The sequence below is a fragment of the Trachinotus anak genome, unplaced genomic scaffold, assembly GCF_046630095.1.
Source record: "Trachinotus anak isolate AG129_WGS33_773 ecotype Australia unplaced genomic scaffold, CSIRO_AGI_Tana_v1 ptg000034l, whole genome shotgun sequence".
NCBI lineage: Eukaryota > Metazoa > Chordata > Actinopteri > Carangiformes > Carangidae > Trachinotus > Trachinotus anak.
In genome coordinates, this window is record NW_027273885.1 from 2,631,542 (window position 1) to 2,653,074 (window position 21,533).

Consider the following 21,533-nt stretch of genomic DNA (forward strand, 5'->3'; position numbering starts at 1 on the left):
ATGTATTTATTTTGGTCAGAACTGTAATTACCAAAAAGAAGAAATTTAAAGGTCCCATATTGTATAAAGGTAGATGTCCATGTGTTTGTGATTATAAAGCAGGTCTAGGTTCTATATTAATACTGTGAAAATATCAAAGCCTCAGTCCACAGAGAAATGCACACAGCCTGTATTCAGAAACTGAGCCTTAAAACCAGCCGTCAGGACTTCTGGAACTTTGTGATGTCACAACAAAGCAGTCACTGTTCTCATCCATGCCCCAAGCCCCGCCCACCTGGACCCACCATCCAACCTTGCAGGATTTGATTTCCCTGAGTGTTTACCTGAAATCTGTTATATTTTTATTGGATCACTCAGTGAACAGTCAGCCAATCAGAGGAGATATAAGCTTTTCTCAAGCTACAACCACCATCTGCTCCCGGCAAGAAACATGTTTGGCAGCAGAGAAAACTTACAAAGAGCCTTTTTATCAAACCCCTAAACATCGTTCACGGAACCAGTTTTACAGAGCCTTAAACACATGTAGTTGTTTGAAAGATATAGTATCTAATGCAGTTTTTTCATACATATTGCACAGTAATGTGCAGTGGGAAGCAGTGCTCACATTAGCAACCTGTGTTAGCTCCCAAATGTCAATCACTTGCCATGTGAAACATTCACCCCCGAGGCTCAAGCTTAAACAGCTTTATCCTCTTTTAAAAAATGGAAAAGCTTTAACGTGTTTGCTTAACAATAATGTTTCACTGAATCTGGTCATTTCACCGATTGCCACTGAGCTTTGGTCAATTTGCATACTGCTGAAAATGTTTGGGTTCTTACAGTTTCCATTCAGTTTATGTGAATAAACCAGGCAGATGTGATGTGTAGAGCTGCATTCTCTCTCTCTCTCTCTCTCTCTCTCTCTCTCTCTCTCTCTCTCTCTCTCTCTCTCTCTCTCTCTCTCTCCTGAGCTCACGTCGGGCTGGCACTGCACGCCTGCTGTTGTGTACCTTTGGAAACTCAAGTGCAATGCTTGAGGGGATTTTCCTCTTAGGACTATAGTATGTCACCTGCACTGTAAACGTCTGTTTCCTGGCAAGCCTCAGCAGAGGAGCCGGAGTAATCACTAGCAGAGAGAGTAGCTGGCTCGGCCCCTGTGTTCTTTCGTGAGAGCAGAGTGTTTTTCACCCAGGCGGTCTTGGGTCAGCTGCAGTCATCTACTGCTTGTGTACAACACTGCTAAATCATTCATTTGCACTAATATACTGGATCTATTTTTTCTGTTTGATCAGCACCTGTAATGAGGGCATAAACGTCTTTTTAAAATTAGCATGCTGACAGACCGGACTTGTAATATGCACATATTTTGTGTCCCTCTCCTGATGAGATCCACAGATTTGTATCAATGTGGCTTCCCACAGGCAGAAAGCAGCACATTGGTTGGACTCATCTCTTCTTGCTTGAAAAATATCTACGAGCTTTTCATGGAAGCAAAAACGTTGCCCAGTCTAAGACTCCACCAGACCACAATCTCTCATATAGAGTTACTTGGCATTTGTCAGCTCTAATTGGTTGAAAGCGCTCTGCTCCGTTTGTGTGTGTGTTTGTTTGCATGCACTGACCTATCTCAGTGTTTGTCTTGTGTGTTACATGTGTCAGTTTTGTAGTAATGAGACCTGAAAGGATACAAGAGGGTGTCAGTGTCAATCTCTAGGGGCCACGCGTGGTGACACAGTGGCTCAGGGCTGTAATGTTACATGTCTCTGTGTTGGGAATGAGACACCACGAGCGTCCCAATAAAACCAGGTCTGGCCCAGAGAAACAGAGCTGACCTCAGACAGCAGGGCAGGTGGCTGTAAAAAATAAATAAATAAATGAATAGATAACAGCACCACGGCCTGAATGGAGGTGGTGATGTGTTGATCCCTGAGCCACAGGGCTACACTGAGGTCTACGCCTCACTGGGATCAGACACATCACACCCTGAGGTGAAAATAACCCTCCTCACTGCTCACATCTGTGGACTGTGTGTCTGTGGATTCTGACTGCACTCTGCAGGCTTTTATCTGATGATGATCCCTGTATTTGCCTTTTTGCCCCCCAATGTGTCTGTTTGTGGGCCATCGCAGATTCTTTTCGACAATGCATTGTTTCGTATTTTAATTTTTTTGCTCTCTGATGATGATGAACCAGTTTAGAGGAAAATAAAGAAATATTAAAACCCCTTCAAAAAACCTTGTTTTTCAATGACAGCAGAGGTGTTTGGGTGCAGCCGGCCGGACTCTTTGCTGCATTTCATTCTCCCTCCTTTGACTCTTTCCCTGTCACTCTATCCTGTCAAATAAAGGCATGCAAATGAAAATAACCTTAAAATATTCATGACTAAATATTCAAAAGGAAAAAATAGGTTCAATACTCCAAAACTCAGCTAATCCTTGTTGGATGTGGTCATACAGTATCTGATTGGCAGTGGCCTGACAACATAAACAAACAACCTTTGTTTCTAAACACTGATTGGATGCACAGAAGTGACCCTTCTGATTCCTCTTAAACCAGTGAAAAAATACAAATACCGACTGTTCTTGCAACAGTACAAATGTTTGGTTGATTGATGAGGTTTTCTTATGCCAACTGGACAGAAGAGGAGAACCACCTGGGCCGCGAGCCAGTCCTCATCACACAGGTCCACGAGGAAGCAGAAATGACGCAGGCTTGCGATGTTGCACAGTAGAGTGCGAGTAAAGTGTGATCCAGCACAGAACCAATGTAAACAGCTGTACTGGTTATAGTGTTAAGTGTTTAAAGAATCTGAGAAGGATAACAGGAAAACATGGCTGAGATGCATCTGGTGTCGACAGAATCAGCAGCGTTTCATGTAGAATGTCAGTTTTCATTTGACCAATCAGGACATCAATGCTGGGACAGGGACATACCTTTTTTTTGTTTGTTGACTTTAACTTAAGTTGTGTTGATGGTGTTTCTCACACTTTCTGTGCCACTAACAGCACATTACAGCACCGTTCTGTCATTTTCAATCAGTCTGCACCTACAACAGTTTAACAGAAGTTCATCTTTTTGGTCGGGAGCACATGATAATTTGATTTAGTAAACACCATCTTACTTGTATATATATAAGTAGTATATTATTGTATGTAAACAGAGGTCGTGTCGCCTCTGAGTCAGGTTTGGCTGTGACCGCTGGACGCGCTGACTGAACTCCACTTTTATCCCTGCTTCTCAATCTGAACGCAGCTGCTTCTGGTGAGCACCTGGCAGCGACTAACCACCACAGTTTCTGTAAAAAGCAACAACGGAATGTACCGTCATTTTTAGAGCCGTATTATTGACATTGGATTGATATATGTATGACGGCAGTTAGCAGAAACAAAGTCTGGGATAATCAATTAATTGTTAGGATTCGCACTCAGATTTCCCTGCTTGAAGGGAGGGCGTCTTTGGAGCGATCCTGTAGCGGTGACACAACCGTTTGGACGGGATTTAATGCTGGCAACTGGAATGGATTATTTTTAATAATGTGTGTGCTGATTACAGATTTTAATCCTCTTAGGGGTGCGTGTGTCTTATATTTTCCCCTCTAGATATCTGGCCCTGTAAATGATACAGAAATAGTGTTGTTCTGGCACTTTCAAGTGCCGTCAGAACAGACGTGGGTCAAGTGATTTTTTTTCCACAGAATATCGTCTGTTACTAACCACAGCTTGTAATTTGGCAATGTGCTGCCAGGCCTGGTGCTCTCAAATGATGAGGAGCATGGCAAATATATCTCACCCAACTGCATGGAGCATGAATCCCAACCAAATGGGGCTGTAGAGACTTTTCTTCTTCAGGCGCCATGTGTATCCTTGAGGTCTAACTGGGGCTGATTTTGGTTTTATTTTTCTTTTCTTTTCTTTTTCCTAAAGCTTGAGGATGATTGATGATTTTTTTCCCTCACAACAAATCGCTGAACGCAAAAACATTTTTCACGTCTTCAAGTTAAGCAAGTATAATAAGACTTGCACCACCTTCAAGGCTGTCACTGTTACACCTGTTCAGAAACGTCTGCTTCAAACTGATTTGATTTTGGAGGTCAAACGTCAAAGTTCAAGGTCTCAGTGATGCCACATTCTTGTGAATGCAGAATATCAGGAACTTCACTACATCTGGTCACTGTGACCTCACAAAACACGTTTCTGGTCAATATTTCAGTCACTAATTATGATGCAATTTTACTCAAATTTGTGTATGGATAAAATGAAGTGATGACATTATATATCCAAAAGGTCAAAGGTCAACTTCACTGTGATAATGTTGTGCAAAAACACCTCTGGCCATTATTCAACACTGTAACACAGAAACAGAAGGGGAGATTGTGATCATATTTCCTGCATTTTGGCAGGTTGGCGGAGGGATACAACTGCAGGCCAGTAATTCAGGTTTATTTTTTAGATTATTTTTTAGCATGTTTGTCTTTGTCTGTGGTGGCAGGCAAAAGTAGGGAGAATGAGAAGAGGGGGGTGACATGCAACAGAGCTCCTGGGCCGGGAGTTGAACCGTGGACGTTGTGGTAACGTGGTATGCGTCCCTCTGAGACGCCCCATGCTGATTCATCAGCCTGATTTCTGCAGACAGTGTTTTCCACCCAGCGAGAGGCGACAGATTGACCCCTTGTTTCACCGCTCGAGATGATTTCTCTTCAACAGACACAAACCGAGAGCGTAGATCAGTATTTTTACAGCCGGTCCCTCCCATAATTTAAGCTGAATTTAGAGAAAATCTGCAAAGGAAAATACGAATTACGTGTCCATTCACTACTGCTACATAAATATAAGGAATTTATTTGTTGACATAAACAGTCAGTGGCACTAATTTTTCCAGTTGGGTGCTATTACAGCACTGCAAAAGAAGAGGACACAAAAGAAGAAAACACGATGGAAATAGTGACGTTACTGTTTGTGTCATGTGTCTTTGTGAGGAAGGACACAGTCTCCTCATCGCTTCACAGCTCTGATGCTTTCGTGTCTTCACCTGAAGTGTACGTTGGATTTAAGTCACAGCTTCATGTTCATCTGTGTTTTAATTTTCCACTTTTTTTCTCACCATGAACTGTGAACTCAGAAGTTTGTCTCTGTTCATCCTGTTTATTGTCTCACGTTTCCATGTGTTGAAAAGAGATCTGATGTTTTTATGAGCAGGAGTGTACTGCACTCATGAGATTCTGCCTGCAGCTAAAATATATGCAGGTTATATAAGACGACAGACAGACTTGTCTCTGTGAGTGATGATAAACTCACTGACAGCAGCCATTACAAATGTGATGTGTTTATTTGCTGTCTTTGACTCCACATCCTGTCTCTCAGCTCGAGTCTGTCCTGTTTCAGATCTTCAGCAGTTTCTCTCTGTGCACAGAGTTGGAGGGGAAATGTGAACCAGTGTCACCAGGTCCAGTAGAAACTGATGCTGTTCATTACTGTGAGATAAAACAGGCAACTGTCAAATAACAAGTTCTGTTAGTCTGTTACGGGCTGTGATGTGTGTACCAGGCTGCTGCTTATTCAGTATTTGGTGCCAAAATTTGAATAGTGTGTGGTCAAATCAATACACGCTAAGGTTTTGTTACCTTTAGTGTTTTATAGCATTTTGTCAAACCTAAACTCATGTTGACTCTAGTTAGGTTTAGCTTTCAAGTAACTAAAAGAGTAAAAAGAAACTCTCTAATCATATTTTGCTGGGGGCAGAAGCTAGAGTTAGACCAATATTCAATATTAGTGAATATCACAATATTTCCCGCTGAATGCAACATTTTTCATAATATTGAATTTCAAAATATTCCCCTTTTTTTTGCTGTTTGCACAGTCCAACCCTCATTTCACTGCTCTGCTTACTGTACATTGTTTCTTGGCATATGACAAATAAAACTTTGCTTAAACCTGAAACATAAAATACAATAATATAGTAAATTTAGTAAATTCACACTGGCTCTTAATTCTGGAGGCGCAGATGCAAAACTATGAATGTGATAAACATTAAAATATTGATGGGATATATGGAAATTTTTAACAAGGAGATCATCCTGAAATTGACATGATGTGATCATTTCTTTTGAGTTACCGGTCCGGTGGTCTTGTTGGAGGACGACACACAGTTCACTCGCAGTCAGAGAGTGGTGTGACAGAGTGATGTCTCCTTTCACTGATAAACAATCTTTGGCTGAACACAGACAACAGCCACGTTTCTTTTTGCCTGTTATGAATTTATGTTAATTAGCAACAGCTAAAAGAGATTTGATAAGAGATTTGCTGATGTCAGAGCTTAGTGAATCCTGGTGTTTAGCCAGGACCTGGATCCAAAGTGGAACTGGTCTTATGTTGAAATCTGTTGAATAATGTTTCCCAGTGTGTTTCCTGTAGCACTGCCCTCCATGGCCGGGGTTCGGGTTTCAGTCAGGTTGGTGTTAGATAAGATGAGGTGTTGAAGAGGTAACTGGTTGAGTTGAGGTGAAACCTTTCAAACGACAGCTGGTTGGTTTAAAGGTGTGAGGTTGATTCAGGTTAAAGTCAGGGTCAGGGTTAGGGTGACACAAATCAACAGACTCAAATAGACTTGGTGTGTCTCAAATGATGCTGCACAACTAAACCACAGTGTTCCTCCCTAATTATACCACCACGGTGGCCTGATGCTGCTGACAAGAGGTTCACTTACAGTGACAGTGATGATGTGATAGTTGTTTCATTATGTCTGTGATATGTATTGTAGAGGTGGGGGGCGCCTTGGTGGCTCACCCCGCATCGGCCCGGGGTTCGAGTCCGACATGTCGCCCTTCGCTGCATGTCATCCTCTCTCTCTCTCCCCAACTTTCCTGTCTCTCTCTCTCTCTCACCGTCCTATATAATAAAGGCATTAAAAAGACCCAAAAAAAGTACTGCAGAGGTATAAATAATCTGCTTTTACTGTTTCCACCCTGACGAAGGCCAGGTGAGGTCAGACCAATCAGTGTTTTAACTAATGTACCTGACTAAATAAAGCTTTTTAATATATCTCCAAAGATCTCTCTAAAGATGGACGATGGTTTCTTCTTCCCACTGTACAAAAACAAAGCCAAATTTTCCGGATACGAGCGCCACCATCTCGCCTGCGCTGTAGTGATCAGAGAGTGGAGCTGAGATCGAGGTCATACACCAGATCGACCAATTGCGAGTTGACCATTTGAACATTTGAACCATGTTTGGGAAAATTTTATTTGACGTGTACTTTGAGTTTGGTCCTTGTCCCATCAACATGGAGGGGGCGGAGCCAGTCACCAAGGGGCGACTGAGATGTTTTGGCTTCACTTTTATGGAGCTGTCATGTCGTCCGTCTTTTATTAGTCTGCGTAATTATCCTAACTGAACATCTGCATCCCTTTAACTTGTACCTACTGTAGAGTGGAGCCATGATTATAATGAATAATTCCTGCTTGGCCATAACCAATAGTTGTCTGGTATTCTTGGCGTGCAGTTCATTTTTTTAAAATCATATTCTGATCTGTCTCAACAGAGTCAAACCTGGAACATGTTTGATTGGTCCATCTGCTGGGTGCCCTCAATTAAATCAGATCCCAGACCAGACAGTGCCAGCTTGTTAATTTAAACCGAAGTGTGAAGCCAGATTCAGACACCAGCTCAATCTGTGTCTGGGAAAACACTGCTACAGTATTTTTATTTGCCCCCATTTGTTGAAGGTCCTCAAAACACTTTAATTGTCTCCACATATAACCACACAGAAAATGATTGTCCTTATTTGTTAAGCTATAGCTGCTGGACAGAAGAGTCCTGCTGTTATTTCTGTGGTGTCAGTTATTTGTGTTTATGACAGTACAGCTGAAGACAGATTTTTTATTTGCTTGGCATGGAGTGAATAAATGAGTATATTATATGTGAGCATTGTTGGAGCCATATGGACCTCACAGGCCATGGTAGAGTTTAACCACCACTCAATGTCAAACCACAGAGTTTGGACACCAACTAAATGAATGGTAGTTTTCAGGCATCCACAGGGCTGGATGGTAAAAATAGAAATACTGTGATAATAGTAACTAAACCTCAATAATCACAATGGTAATTATGTTTGTTGGTTTCAACTTGTAAAGATTTGGTTAGACATTGTGCACTGTAGCCTCCTCAGTCAGTCTGATATCCCAATTTTCAATATCACTTTTATATTGTGTTTCATCAAAATCAGAACTTGCATAAAAAGATCCATATCCACCAAGCGAGCATCAAACTGAAACTTTGCCTTAGCTGCTGGACACAATTAAACACCATAGGAGCATGTGGTTGTTTAATAAACAGTATTAAAACTTCTCTCGACAAAGCTGTGGATTTATATGAAGAGCTCCAGCTTTCTTCTATGGACAGTAGCCTCCACTGATAGGAGTTTGCCATGTGCTACTCTCCTTTCCACTCTCCTATCTTTATCTTTCCCAGCTTGAAAGTCTGATATTCACTTCTGAATGCATATAAATGTCTGTATTTGTTGACTTTTAGTCACTGTCTGTTTAACTCCAAGAGTTTTCACTCAGAATAGAGCTCAAAAAATAGAATTACCTCTTCACGGTTGTACGCCTCCACCAACCAGTCAAATTGCAGGAAATATGGTCACAACCTCTCCTTCCTGAGTTACAGCATTGAAAAATGTCCAGAGGTGTTTTTGCTGAACAGTGAAGTTGACCTTTGACCTTTTGGATACAAAATGCCATCACTTCATTTTATCCTTATAGACATTTGAGCTAAATTGTGTCATAATTTGTGTATGCATGTGTGAATTATGGCCAAAAACAGGTTTGTGATTCTAATCAGTTCATCCTTTGAGTCCAAGTAAATGTTTGTGCCATGATGAAATTCCCTCAAGAGGCCAAAACCGTGTTTTTTAAGGTCACTGCAACCTTGACCTTTGACCACCAGAATCTAATCAGTTCATCCATGAGTCCCAAGGAATGTTTTTACCAAATTTAAAGACGGCGTTCCTGAGATATCACGTTCATGAGAGTGGGACGGACGGACAACCTGAGGCCCGGAGTCGTAAAAACATCCAGCTCTGTGGACGAAAACAGTCAGAGAAGAATAGTCAGACTGGTTGGAGCTGACACAAAGAGAAAAGCATCTCAGAATGAACAACACGTCCAACCTAGAGGTGGATGGACCACAACAGCAGACGACCACGTCAGGTTCCATTCCTGTCAGCCAAGAACAGAAACCTGAGGCTCATCAACACTGGACAGTCTGCAGATGTACAACTTGAAGTATTAAGTATTAAGGTTTTGGCTTCACTTGCACTCTTATAAAATACCACAGGATGAAAACATGCAAAATAGTGGAAACCAAAAATGGTGGCTGGCACCACTCATCTGTCCGTATCTCAGCAGAGTGGTAACTGGCCACAGCAAGCTAATGAAATAACTTTATTAGGGCCCACATGAAGTGAGCGAACATCAAGCAGAACATTGAGCCCTGAGGGAGGTCCCTGGTTCTCTTTAACACAGCTCTGAGGTTTAAACAATATTGCATAACAGCATCTGCATAGTGTTAAACATTTTCGGGTGTCTGCAAGTCCTGGAAACTCTAACAGAATCTGAATTGATCCTGAGGCCTTTGATGGTCTTGATGGTTTTACTTTGTCCTTTAGACGACTACCAGCATGCAAGTATCACCTACATCTTTATAGGCTTGACCCGTACAATGCTTGAATGCTTCAGCCACTTTGATGTTGTTTTTAGCTTTTACTTTGTGCCTTAAATAACCTCCTCGCCCTGTCTGCCCGGTGAATGGCTGTGTTTCCACCCCTCCGAGGGTAAATCTTGGTGGGAAAAAGGTCAGGTCACAACCAAAGGGTCAAAGTCTCCCAGCTATACATAGTCTATTGAATTTACTCATCACAAGACCTTAAATCCAGCAGTTATGTGGAGCTCTTCAGGGAGGAGGGCTCAGTTTGAGATCACTGGGCCGGCCTGGACTCCCCTGCTGAACCTTGAGTTTCAAATCCGTGTGGGAATGCAGCGAGGCAGGGGTTGCATTTAAAAGGACTGGCTGGTCTGAGGACAAGATCAGTCAGTACTTGTCAGGTCAGGCATGTTGACAAGGTCACAACTCATTGAACTTACTGACTGTTTTGTGGGACCTCAAAGTCAGGAGGTTAAACAACCGTGGCCAAGGTCACAAAAACACGACATGTTGGGATGGTGGCAGAAACCCCCAGATTCCACCTTCAGCCAAACTAACCTGAAACAACTGTGGTGTGTTTGTGAACTTCAGATGGCTGGACGTGAGCGTAGCCAACCTGACATGCAAAAGGTACTGGGTGGTGTACCTGCAGGTCATCCAGGAGGCGGTGTGGCCGGGTGGAGCTCTGCCTACGTCGCCTCAACTTGAACGCAGCCAGCAGCAGAAGGACAGCACCAGGCAACAAGCCTTACATTGTCTGATGAGACTGCTACCAGGTACAAGCACACACAGAGGAGGAGTCGGAGAGGATTTATTGATATTGGGGTATATTCAGGCTGATGACTAACAAAAAAGTGCAGAGAAATTAGTTTGTCGCTTTCTTTTTCAACTGTAAAATCTCTTTGTCACAATTCTTTAATAAAACAATGGGCTCCTCATCAGAAATCTTTGTGTTTATGTAAAAACAAATAAATTGGTATCAGATGTTTTTAAAATGTCAAATATCAGTGTTAGTCTCAAGTTTCTAGCATCAGTCCTGTTGCCCTGCTTTAATTCTATCAGTTGATAAAGTGAGTGTTTCAGCTTACAATTATGGCAGAGGCATACACACACACACACACACACACACACACACACACACAAAACCAACAGCCAGTTAAACAATGGTATATAATTCTCCATATGTTTGTGTTTTTTCAGATGTGGTCTCAGATATGTTGGGTTCAGACAAGTACAAACTCAGCTGGCAGACTGCACTGGACTCTCTACAAGACCCCTACATTAACAGGTCAATATACTGTGTACTATACACTTTGTTACAGTCATTAGCAATTTATGGTACAGGCAACATCGGCAACATGTTTAAAGGTCCCATATTTTACAATTCTCCTGTGTTTTATCTTAAGCGTCCATAACAAGATTTATTTGTGGTTTTAAGAACCAAAAAACATCTCAGTGTAGTTTTACATCTCCTCTCTCAGGCTTCTCTCTGTTAAGCTCTAGTAACAACAGGTCAGTCAGCCAATCAGAAGAGAGGATCTGAGCCTCTCTTCTGATTGGCTGACTGTTTTCTGAGTTATCTAATAAAAAATATGGCAGATTTCAGGTAAACACTCAAAGAAACCAAATCCTGCAAAGTTCGATGGTGGGTCCAGGTGGGCGGGGCTTAGAGCAGTGACTGCTTTGTTGTGACATCACTAAGTTACAGAAGTCCTGACGGCTGGTTTTAAGGCTCAGTGTCTGAATACAGGCTGTGTGCATAACTCTGTGGACTGAGGCTTTGATACTTTCACAGTATTAATATAGAACCTAGATCTGCTTTATAATCACAAACACATGGACATCTACCTTTATACACTGTGGGACCTTTAAGGCATCAGTGCACGAGGACATGACACACTCCCATAATCAGTGTTATTTGACAGGGATGGTGGAATCCCCGGTTTGAAAACTATGATTCTGTTGGAAATGCCACCAATAATGACAACAAACCATTCCCTTACCTCGCAGGTCGTGTCCCCTCTGATAAACTGTACTCGATCTGCCTGCATGCTTTGTGTACTCAGATGTTTCCACATTGTTTGCTGATGGAGGTGCTGGTTTGTGTTAACAAGCAGGTGTGTCTAATCAAGCAGTCAGAGCATATGAGCTCACTCAGACTCACCTGGAATCATGATGGGTGGATGGATTTCTCCTCCAAACAACGGGCTGCCGACTAAACAACAGCTGAAATGTTTACAGATGTAGGAAACAAACCGTGGTTAGAATCACTCTCTTCCACTTCATGTGGAACCGACTGAGTGTAACCAAGCCTTTGTTTTTGTTAGTTAGTTAGTTTTGATTTCATGGTTGAAATCTGATGGTTACTGAATTTGTTCAGACAGACAGCTGCACAAAGTCTCACTGGATTCATCATAATCCTTCTGATAATGACGCACATTATTGTCCTGAGAAATGTCACTGCCCAGATCCTCTCTTCTGATTGGTTCGCTGACCTGTTGTTACTGGAGAAGCCTGAGAGAGGAGATGTAAAACTACACTGAGATGGTTTTTATTACTTAAAACCACTAATATATCCTCTTATGGATATCAACAACAAAATATGGGACCTTTAAATCTCCACAATGCAATTGGCTCCTGATGATGAATCTATCAGCTCCTGATTTATGATTTATTTATGATCTATTTCCTAAACTTTTCAGCTTTAGCCTGAAATAACCTAAACTTTAAACATGACTCATACAAAGACATTGAGAAACAAAATTAAGATCCAATCAATTTGGTTTTTTGTTGCTAGACTCAAAGGGGCCTCACATCAGCTGTATTATCACAGCACATCCTCCCCAGGTCTCACTAAGCACTCTGGTCCTGTTCCCTTAGACACCTGGTCTACTGCATATTTGACCTTCTGCTGGAGTTCCTGGTCCCTGAGATACCTGAGGAGGACTTCCAGAGGAGCCTGCTGCTGACCCTCTCTAGAAACCCTGAGAAGTTGCTGGCATGAGGAGACAACCCACAAAAACCCCTGTAAATCCAGCTTTAATGTTTCGTCCTCCTCACCCATCATTCACCTGTGATGAAGTGCTGAGAGGCAGCGTGACATCGCACTGCTCCTGTCCCGCTAACGTCTGGAAGTGAGTGTTCCTGCAGAGACTGAATGCTCACTGTAAACTCCTGAGGTCAGTCCTGTGTCTAATTATGTGTTGATGTATTGACATTTGAACGTGGTGTCCTGTTTACACACACACTTAAACACACGCTACATTTGAAGCAGCTTTAATTACATGAGAGCACCTGGTTTGTGTTTGATCTCATGCGTCAGATCTAAACATGTGGCGAAGCTTCATCCGCTGTCCACATCCAGCCCCTTCCTGCCCACTAAACTCCCTGGCTTTGACTAAACTCTCTTCAGATGGTTTTCACACTCGGCCCTCGGCCCCTGCCACAGACCTCACACCTGTTGATCTAATCTGGAAAAGCAGGATTTGCTCCCCCCCCCTTAAATCCAAAAAGCTCTATAGGGATTTAGCATCACTGTTCCTTTTCTCTGTTAACCCATTCTCCAGGAACCTTCTGGCTCTGTGTCGAGCCACGTGTGATTCTGACATCATGTGAGCTACACGTCCTAAATCTGAGGTTTCACAGCGTATTGGTGTCACCTCACCACTCACATCATCTGTTCAGATTTTATCCACAGTCTCTCTACATACAGATCTTTTCCACGCAAACAACTTTTTAGTTGAAAACACAGGTTTTCAACTTAAAATTATTTGTGAACATCACTTAAAGCTTTTTGACCCTAATTTGGGCCCATAGGTCGTCTGAACTCAGTGGTTACTGATTAATGAGGTGTGTTTGATTTATGCTCCTTCCACTGGTGGAAACAGTCTGTATGTGTGGTTTGTCCAGTCTTCAGGTGTGTCCCACAGGTCGATGAGTTTTTCCTCCTCACCTGACTGTCTCAACTTTTCCCAGTGTTTAAAAGATTTTCTTTTTTCTTCTGCTCTAATTAATTACTACAAAGCAGAAGAAAGATGTGATCAATCCCTTGGTCCTGCTGAGCTGAATCAGTCAGATTCTGATGCATCTTGTCTTTTATAATTTAGAATAATTATAATTCTGTTTCATAAAGGTGTACTAGTTTGATTTTCTTCTAACTAAGGCAGCACACTGCCACCGATATTTGCTGCAGGAAACAATTCAAACAATTGTATCAAAGATAAAAATTCTCACCAAATAATCCACAAAAACTCATCATGTCTTTAACACTGTGTAGAGTCAGTGTATTATTTCAGACCTTTATCACTCTGCTGCCTGAGGACCACGTGATCAGTGTCGCCACAGTCACTTTAAACGTGTTGTTCAAGGTTTTGTGCTTTTGAAAATTTGCCTTAGTATCTTCTTGCCTTATTTCACTGTGGTAAAACAACAATTTACAGAAGTTGCCATGTTAATTGTGATTCTGCATAGTTTTGTGTTTTATTTTTCTGAGTATAGAGTCCAGGTTACATTGAGATAAAGAAAATATTTTCTAAAGTACAGATTCAGTTAAATCATGAGGTTCTGATGCCAAGTTTGAGAAATGTTACATTCTATATTGTAAGTGGGAAAAAAAAGAAGATTTTAATGTTAATATAATTCCAGTGTTTTGCACTTACACCCTGGTTCAGCGGTCTCATCCTCGTCTTAAATTCCTTTTTCTTCCCAATGTGTTGACTTGTGATTTATTCTATTTATTGACCTATTTATTGATTTATTTTCATGAAGTACAAAATGATGATTCATTCTGAATTCCAACCATAAAAGAAGGAGTGAGGTGTCAGAGAGGAGCGACCTGTTAGGAGGAGCTTTCTCCTGGTTCCCCCTCACAAGGCGACTCAGTGAAGTTTGGTGCAGCTGCTGTGTATCACTGACCATGATAATGACCCAGTCCCAGCTCTGTGGTGAAACTGTTAACTGTTCTCGTCACTGTGACAGATTGTGCTGAATGTTGAAGCTGTTACAGTTCTTATATTGTGGACGTATTTTTGATTGTTTATTCTAATGAAGGAATTCCATGTGTGTTGTTACGCTGACTCAGCACATATTCACCCACTTATAAACTGCTGCCACTGAGACAAAAACATGTTTACTCCCTGTATCATGATCATGAGCATTTTCTTGCTTTAACAAGATCCTTTTCATGTTATGACATTTTTCTTATCTTGGTTAATTCTGTCAGTGTCCACATTAACAAACGTATGTAGAAATATATGTGGAGGAAGTGGAACAAGCAGTGTTGAGTCTCCAGTCCAGACAGGGGTGGGGGGGTGAACTGGTTGTAGATGCAGTCTGTGATACTCAGCGTTGCTTTAATAAGTTTGCTGCTTGCATCACATCCTGGTTTGCCTCTGTTTACTTCACTTATCCACACAGCGCTCAGTTAGAAATCAGAACCTACAGGTAGAACTGCAGGTAGACGTGCACTTCAGCCTCTTGTTGTGAGTATTACACAAACAAACTCCTGATTAATGTTTTTTTTTTTTTTTTTCTTCATCACTTGCCTTTTAGAGATTTGGTAGGGGAATTTTTCCCCACAGCCTCTAGTGGCCAAAATGTGTATTACAGAAATAAACACCTGACAAAAAAAAAAAAAAACTTGTAATACTGTGTAATAACCAGATTATTATGTCATTGTTAAAACATTAAAAAGGTTCAAATTAAAGCACAAAAAAAAAGCACTTGTCCTGTGGTAGTGTTACGCTGCTTTAATTAATAGATGGTAGATGAATCAAATTTTCATGGAACATATTGACACCAAATGTGACGTAGAACAGCAACATGTTACAGATATTTACAACATAGACACAAAAAGTTTATGTCAATGTCTTTTGCAGTGATCGACAACACTGTACAGGTCCACTGTTATCTATCATTCTGTTCCCTGCACTGTTATTCTCCATCAGGTCTCTGTTGTTTCTGTGCTTCCGTGCTCGTGTTGTGCACGTCAATGCTGTGAATCTGCTTCTCTATTGTCTCTGTCTTTTAATCATTTGCTGGTTGTTCCCGAGAATATTTGCAAAAACAATAAAGTTACCAAACATGATATATTAAATCTTCAACTGTTGTTCACACTCGTTATTTTCTTGGCCCGAGGTGCTTCATACATTTTACAAGAGGCTGGTGAGTTGCTTGGTTATTTTTTTTTTTTTACGAGATTTCACTTTAAATTTATCCCAGGCCTTTCTCTAACTGTCTGGAGCCTCACCAGAAATGTCCTCTGCCTCTTCAAGGTCACTGTTCCATATTATCATTTTCTTACCCCTCTGTATAGACATTTTACATTCGCTACGCTCTGTCAGCTCTCCACTAATTTGCTCTAGCCTGCAGACTCGTGACTCGCGTCCAACAACAACAAAAAGTGTGCGGATGAAAACCTTTAAATACCCCATAATAAAGATCAGACCCATTTCTTGGAACAGTTTCTGTTCAGCTCCACTTCTCTAACAACAAAGGGGGGATTTTAGGGGGGCGGGGGTATTGGAGGGCAACTTTGCATTGCCGAGAAATCCTCATAAATCGGATTTACAGATAAAACTGTAAGCGACACTATGGATTAGTCGAGGGCTGAGGGATACGGGTGAATAAATGTGATCTTGATTGTGTTTTTGTTCAAAATTCACATTGAAAAAATTTGATTTCTTTCAGTTAAATATGACATTTCAGTCCTCAGTCCTGCAGTTCGCTCAGTTGTCAGTTGAATCTTTTCATTATTTTGAGACCTTGGATACAGCAGCTGACAAAACACTCAACTCAACACTCCACTCAAAGTCCACTTACTTGGTTCTGCACAGCCTCACATGATCTAAAGGAAGGTTGAAGGACTGTTTGTAGGTGTTCTCTGCCGCCGAACGAGCGGATGGTGGTGATTGTTGCTGGACAAGAGCTTCAGTCATTGTTGCATTTACAGGAGGTTATAATACTCCCTCTGACATTGGCGTTGCTTTCCACCTGTGGAGACAGCTCTTGGCGAGTAAAGGAGTAAAGTTTGATGCTGAACTCACAACGTTTCCTCTAGACTGATAAGTAAATGGTTGTTAATGCTAACGTTAGCTATGTAGCAACAGCAAAACTTACCAATAGCTGTAGTTTCATGACCGTAACTGTCTTCATCAGTAGTAGGTTTCTCAGCTTATTCCAACAAGTCCTTGAAGTGCTCAAAATAATGGGTAAGATTCAGCTGACAAACTCATTCCATCTGCCGGTGAAGACAGTGCGACGCTGTCAAAAGCTCCAGAACTTTTCTTACTTTATTTTCCTTTTGTTTATCAGTCATCTGTGAAGCACTTTGAGCTGCACTGACCTGTATGAAAAGTTGAGAATGAGCAAGTAAATGGACTTTGGATGGAGATTGTTTTTTCAGTTTTCAAGGTCAAGCTCCACACAGACGGTTTAGATTGATACAGCATTTTTTTTTTCCATATTTTGACTGAATCACTGGTGCAATTAATGATTAGTACCAATTAATTGGTTAATAAATGTATCTTTTAATCGGCCATTACATGTTCCAAACATTCTCAAATGTCTTATTTTGTCCAGACAATCAAAACCCCAAAGTTTTAGGGTTTGAAATAAGAAAATATTTGTGATTTTATTAATGAATGATGGTTACTTTACTATTACGCTGTCGATTCATTTTTTATTGAATGACTCATCACATTTTATTTTAGCTGTAGGCGGAACTCGCTCATGTTCTCCTGTTTTCAGACTTCCTCAAATAAAACTCCCGGTTCACCACTGAGCTGCGAAACGTGACCGTCCGAAATAACCTTATTGGAACGTTGGAATTTATTTTATCCCAGGAGAAGTTATATATGAGTGAGCTAAGAGAACAGAGTGCCAAACGGAGTGAACGAGCCAGTAAAGGCCAGTTCCTGGAGAGTTTTTCAGAGGGCTGACCGGTGGTCTGAGGGGGGGTGCGACCCACAGAGGATTAGTGATATCTGTCAGGGCTCATGCAGGTAGGTTTAAACCACTGAATCCTGCGTCTCTCCCTGTGTTTTTATCGTCAGCGAGGAAAAGCCTCCACAGCAGACTGACTATAACAACACTCCACTCTGACCTGAAAAGTTCGGTCTGTCGGTGGTTTGGCAGGTCACCATCCAGTAGCAGGGGAGCTCTGGGATCCATAACTGCCTTTAAATGAAGAAATACTGTGACCCCCCCAAAACGATATTGTTTAATTAGATGAATAAATGTGATGTGCAGTGAAAATAAAATTTCATTATGAGATTCCCAGACTGTTTTAATGTGACTGTGGTTCATGAGGCGCCTCGTGTCATCATGGATGACAGAGACTAACATCAGGACCGACTCTTCATGTGCAGCCTGAAGACATCCACAGTGACGGAGGAGGAGGAGGAGGAGCTACTCTAATTGACTTTGCCTCATCCATTCTGACAGTGGCACAGAGAAGAGGCCCTCCGCTGAGCGCTCTTTGTGTTTCGGGGGCCGGGGCCGACCACCATGCAGCCACATGACCAGACACACTCGCAGTGTCACTGTAACAACTGCACCCAGGGAGGTGCTGAGCTTTTACCTACTGCTGCTGCTGCTGCTGCATAGTCTGGGGAGGTTGCAGGTTGCTATGGTGACAGCTCAACCCAGTTTACCATCTTTATCACTAATACATTCCTTCAACACAGCATCTGAAGAAGAGTGAAATTAAACTGAAGTGATGCATCAGTAAAACTTTTAGAGATGATTCCTGATGGACCAATCTCACCTCCAGCTGTTTGGAGCTTTCAGTGATGTCACATGATCTTCATCAGCAGCGACTTTGCTCAGTTGTTGGGTGTTAAACCTTGAAGCCAGCACAGAGAAGTCTTTAAAATGTTTAACTAATAAATAAAAGGAGATCATGTGACGTAACTGAAAGCTCCACAAAAGCCAGTAAATGGACCCTGAGGTGAGATTCTCTGAAACTAGATGATGAGTTGATGTTGTCAGAGTCCCTAAACAGGAAAAGCTTTTATTTTGAAGTGGCCAGTTTGAAGCAGAAAGGCCTCATGGTGTCTCCTCTGTGTGTCTCTTCAGGATTAAAGTTAAAAATACATGACGTCTCTCGATATAAATAACTTGTCGGGGGCCCCAGGGTAAAATAAATAAATAAATAAATTCTCTTGGGCCCCTGTTGCATCCAAGTTTCCATCAAGTACACAGCAGACTATAGATAGCAGCTTCAGCACCGTTTAGTAGCTGTCAGAATTACATTATGACCTGGGGCCCCTGTACAAGACAGGCCCACAACGTACAGTAATGCAGAATTGATCAATTTGAACTTCAGTTGTGCAGATTCCCAAAGAAATTCACAATGGCCCCTGAGGGTTTGGGGCCCTGGGGCAGCCAACAGCTCTGCAAAGTAGGTAATCCAGCCTCGGTCACTGTCAACTTTGTTATGACCCTGGTTCAAGGAGACACACCATAGTTAGGATTAAAGAATATTTTTATTAAGATGCCAAATTAAATCTTGAGGTGTGGAAACCAGTAACATCAGAGTGCAGGTGCAGAACTAAACATGAGGATCAAACTAAGACAACATAACCAAACCCAGAACATGGTGTGTGCCTGCAGAGAGGTTGAGGACTTAAATATCCTGGAAGACACTCACATGCTCCAGATCTATAATCAGCTTCCTGCAGACAGAGAGAGACAGACTAGTGAAAGTGTCCCCAAGAGGACAACTGCAACACCTGCAACTATTTAAAGGTGAGAAACACACTGAGTCCTTCCTCCTTAAACATCTGCAAACTGAAGTAAAATCCAGCGTTGTTTACATTCATGGTCCAAAGTCGTCGTCTTCTTCTTCTTGCCTTTTGTTGCTACCACCACGTGTAGATCAGTGCATTGCTTCACCCACATGGTCGGAGACACGACAGCGCACCTTTGATACCAAACTATGATTTTAATGGACCTGGATCCATGAATGTTGCAGGTGCCTTAAATGTCACTGAAATGTTGCATTACAGCCATGATACACCAAGGACAGAAAAAAGGCCCCTGACAGGGCAACATGTCCAAAACAGAGCAACAAGAAACACAGCTCACGCTGTAGCTATTGATTCATGATTTGGTCTGTAAAATTTCATAAAGTTGAGAAAAATGTGCAGCGCAGCTTTCTCCAGCCCGAGATCATGTCTCGTTTTGTCAGAGGAAAAACCAAAATATTCACATTTACAATGATATAAAACAGAGAAAAGCAGCAATGGCTCCCATTTAAGAAGCTGTAACCAGAGAGTGATGATGATTTATGATTGAAAAAAGGGCTTTTACAAAAAGGAAAATTGTTGCAGATTAAATTTCTGTGGATGAACAAAACGATCAATTGTTTCAGCTCTAAAAACATTTTGAGCTTTTTTAGATATTTTCTTTTCTTTTCGGCCTCAGCGGATTCCCTCACTTATTCTCATGAAAGAACATTTAATCATTTTAATTCATCCGGAAAAAAAAAAAAAATCAAATATGGAGATGCATGGTTTTAATTGGACAGTTATGCTTTAATGTTGCTTCATTTGGAGGAGATCTTTTTTGTAAACAGAACTAACTTTCTGTCCTTGAAAATACAGTCAGATTTGCTCCGTCTGTTAATGAAGATCATGTGATGTGATTGAAAGCTCCAGAACCGTTATTAAATGGAAATTGGAATAATCTAATGGAGTAAAATGGAGTAAATCTAAAGCAGATTTTTTTCCTCTGTTGCAGTTTGTGTATTTAGCTGGTGTGAAAAACTTTATTTGCACTAATTCCCACAGTCAATAACAATGTGTACAGACAACACGTGACTTCCATCTTGTTCCAAACCACGGAGCCAATCAGCTGCATCATTAGCGTGGGGGGGCTGCAGCAGCCACACGTCCTCCTGAGCAGTTTTTTCGGACGGTAAATGAATTAAAAGTGTTGTTTGACATCAGCGTCAGCCTGCAGCGCCAGCAGGTTTACATGCAAACCACATGTTCTTTGTCCTCGACAGGTTATGCAACCTCTTCTCGTCACAGCCCAGTCCGTTTTCTGGAGGCTCACTCCACCTTTCACTCTCCGTCTAACTCTTGTTTTCTTTCTTACATAATGAAATGCAGACCAGCTCTGGGAACATACATGTTTGAGCCGACTGCCCTTTAAAGGACAAAACCTGAGGGGTCTATTTCTGGAAGCCCGATTAGCTGTTTCAGAAAAAAGTACATAAAAATCATCTTTAATGCCACGAGGAGACATTTGGCGTCGTTCCTTTGACAAACTCATTGTGGTTCTGACATCTTGAAACAAATAAACATCACAGAAATCATCTCAGGACACTGTGGCCAGAGAGAAGAAAACAACTCAGCAGAGTGTGGTCTGCTCTTCAAAATCAATCTGTTCACAACAGTTTATGCAAATTCTTCAACGTGCCTCCTCACACACACACACACACACACACACACACACACACACACAGAGAGAGAGAGAGAGATCACTGGTTATAGCACAACAATAAAAACCTTTTGTGCTTTTTGCTCTGAAGTTATGAATGTTTGACTGTTTTTCTTTACCAAGTTGATTTTAGCAAAAAAAAAAACTCTTTTCAGGATGTGATGTTGTGCTGATGGTCCTGAAATGAGTCTCAAAATGTCACTTTTTCAGGTGTAAAGATCTCACCTGCATTAACAACATGCACATTGTGCATTTTAAATGAGACCGTCGGGGCAAACTCAGATCAGTGTCTGTGCTGCACTGCAGTGCCTCCCAGTGGCTCATAGGTGAGAGCCTTTATTAGTAAAACACCTTTTAATGAGAAAGAAAATTTAAAGTGAAAAATGCTTAATAAAAAAAACAACACAAACT

General features: G+C 41.6%; 1 protein-coding gene across 3 annotated transcripts in view; it reads left to right on the plus strand.

The window, feature by feature from the left end:
- The window catches only part of snx19b (sorting nexin 19b), a 38,351-nt gene extending 23,037 nt beyond the window's left edge, over positions 1-15,314 (plus strand). For 2 of the 3 annotated variants that reach the window (XM_071471619.1, XM_071471618.1), the window contains exons 12-14: positions 10,269-10,453; positions 10,878-10,965; positions 12,558-12,823. In XM_071471619.1, the coding sequence (XP_071327720.1) occupies positions 10,269-10,453; positions 10,878-10,965; positions 12,558-12,681 (397 nt within the window). In that variant the 3' untranslated portion in view covers positions 12,682-12,823. Of the gene's footprint in view, positions 1-10,268; positions 10,454-10,877; positions 10,966-12,557 lie in introns of all 3 variants that reach the window. The other variant, XM_071471617.1, reaches the window with a different exon arrangement.
- The last annotated feature ends 6,219 nt before the right edge of the window (positions 15,315-21,533 follow it).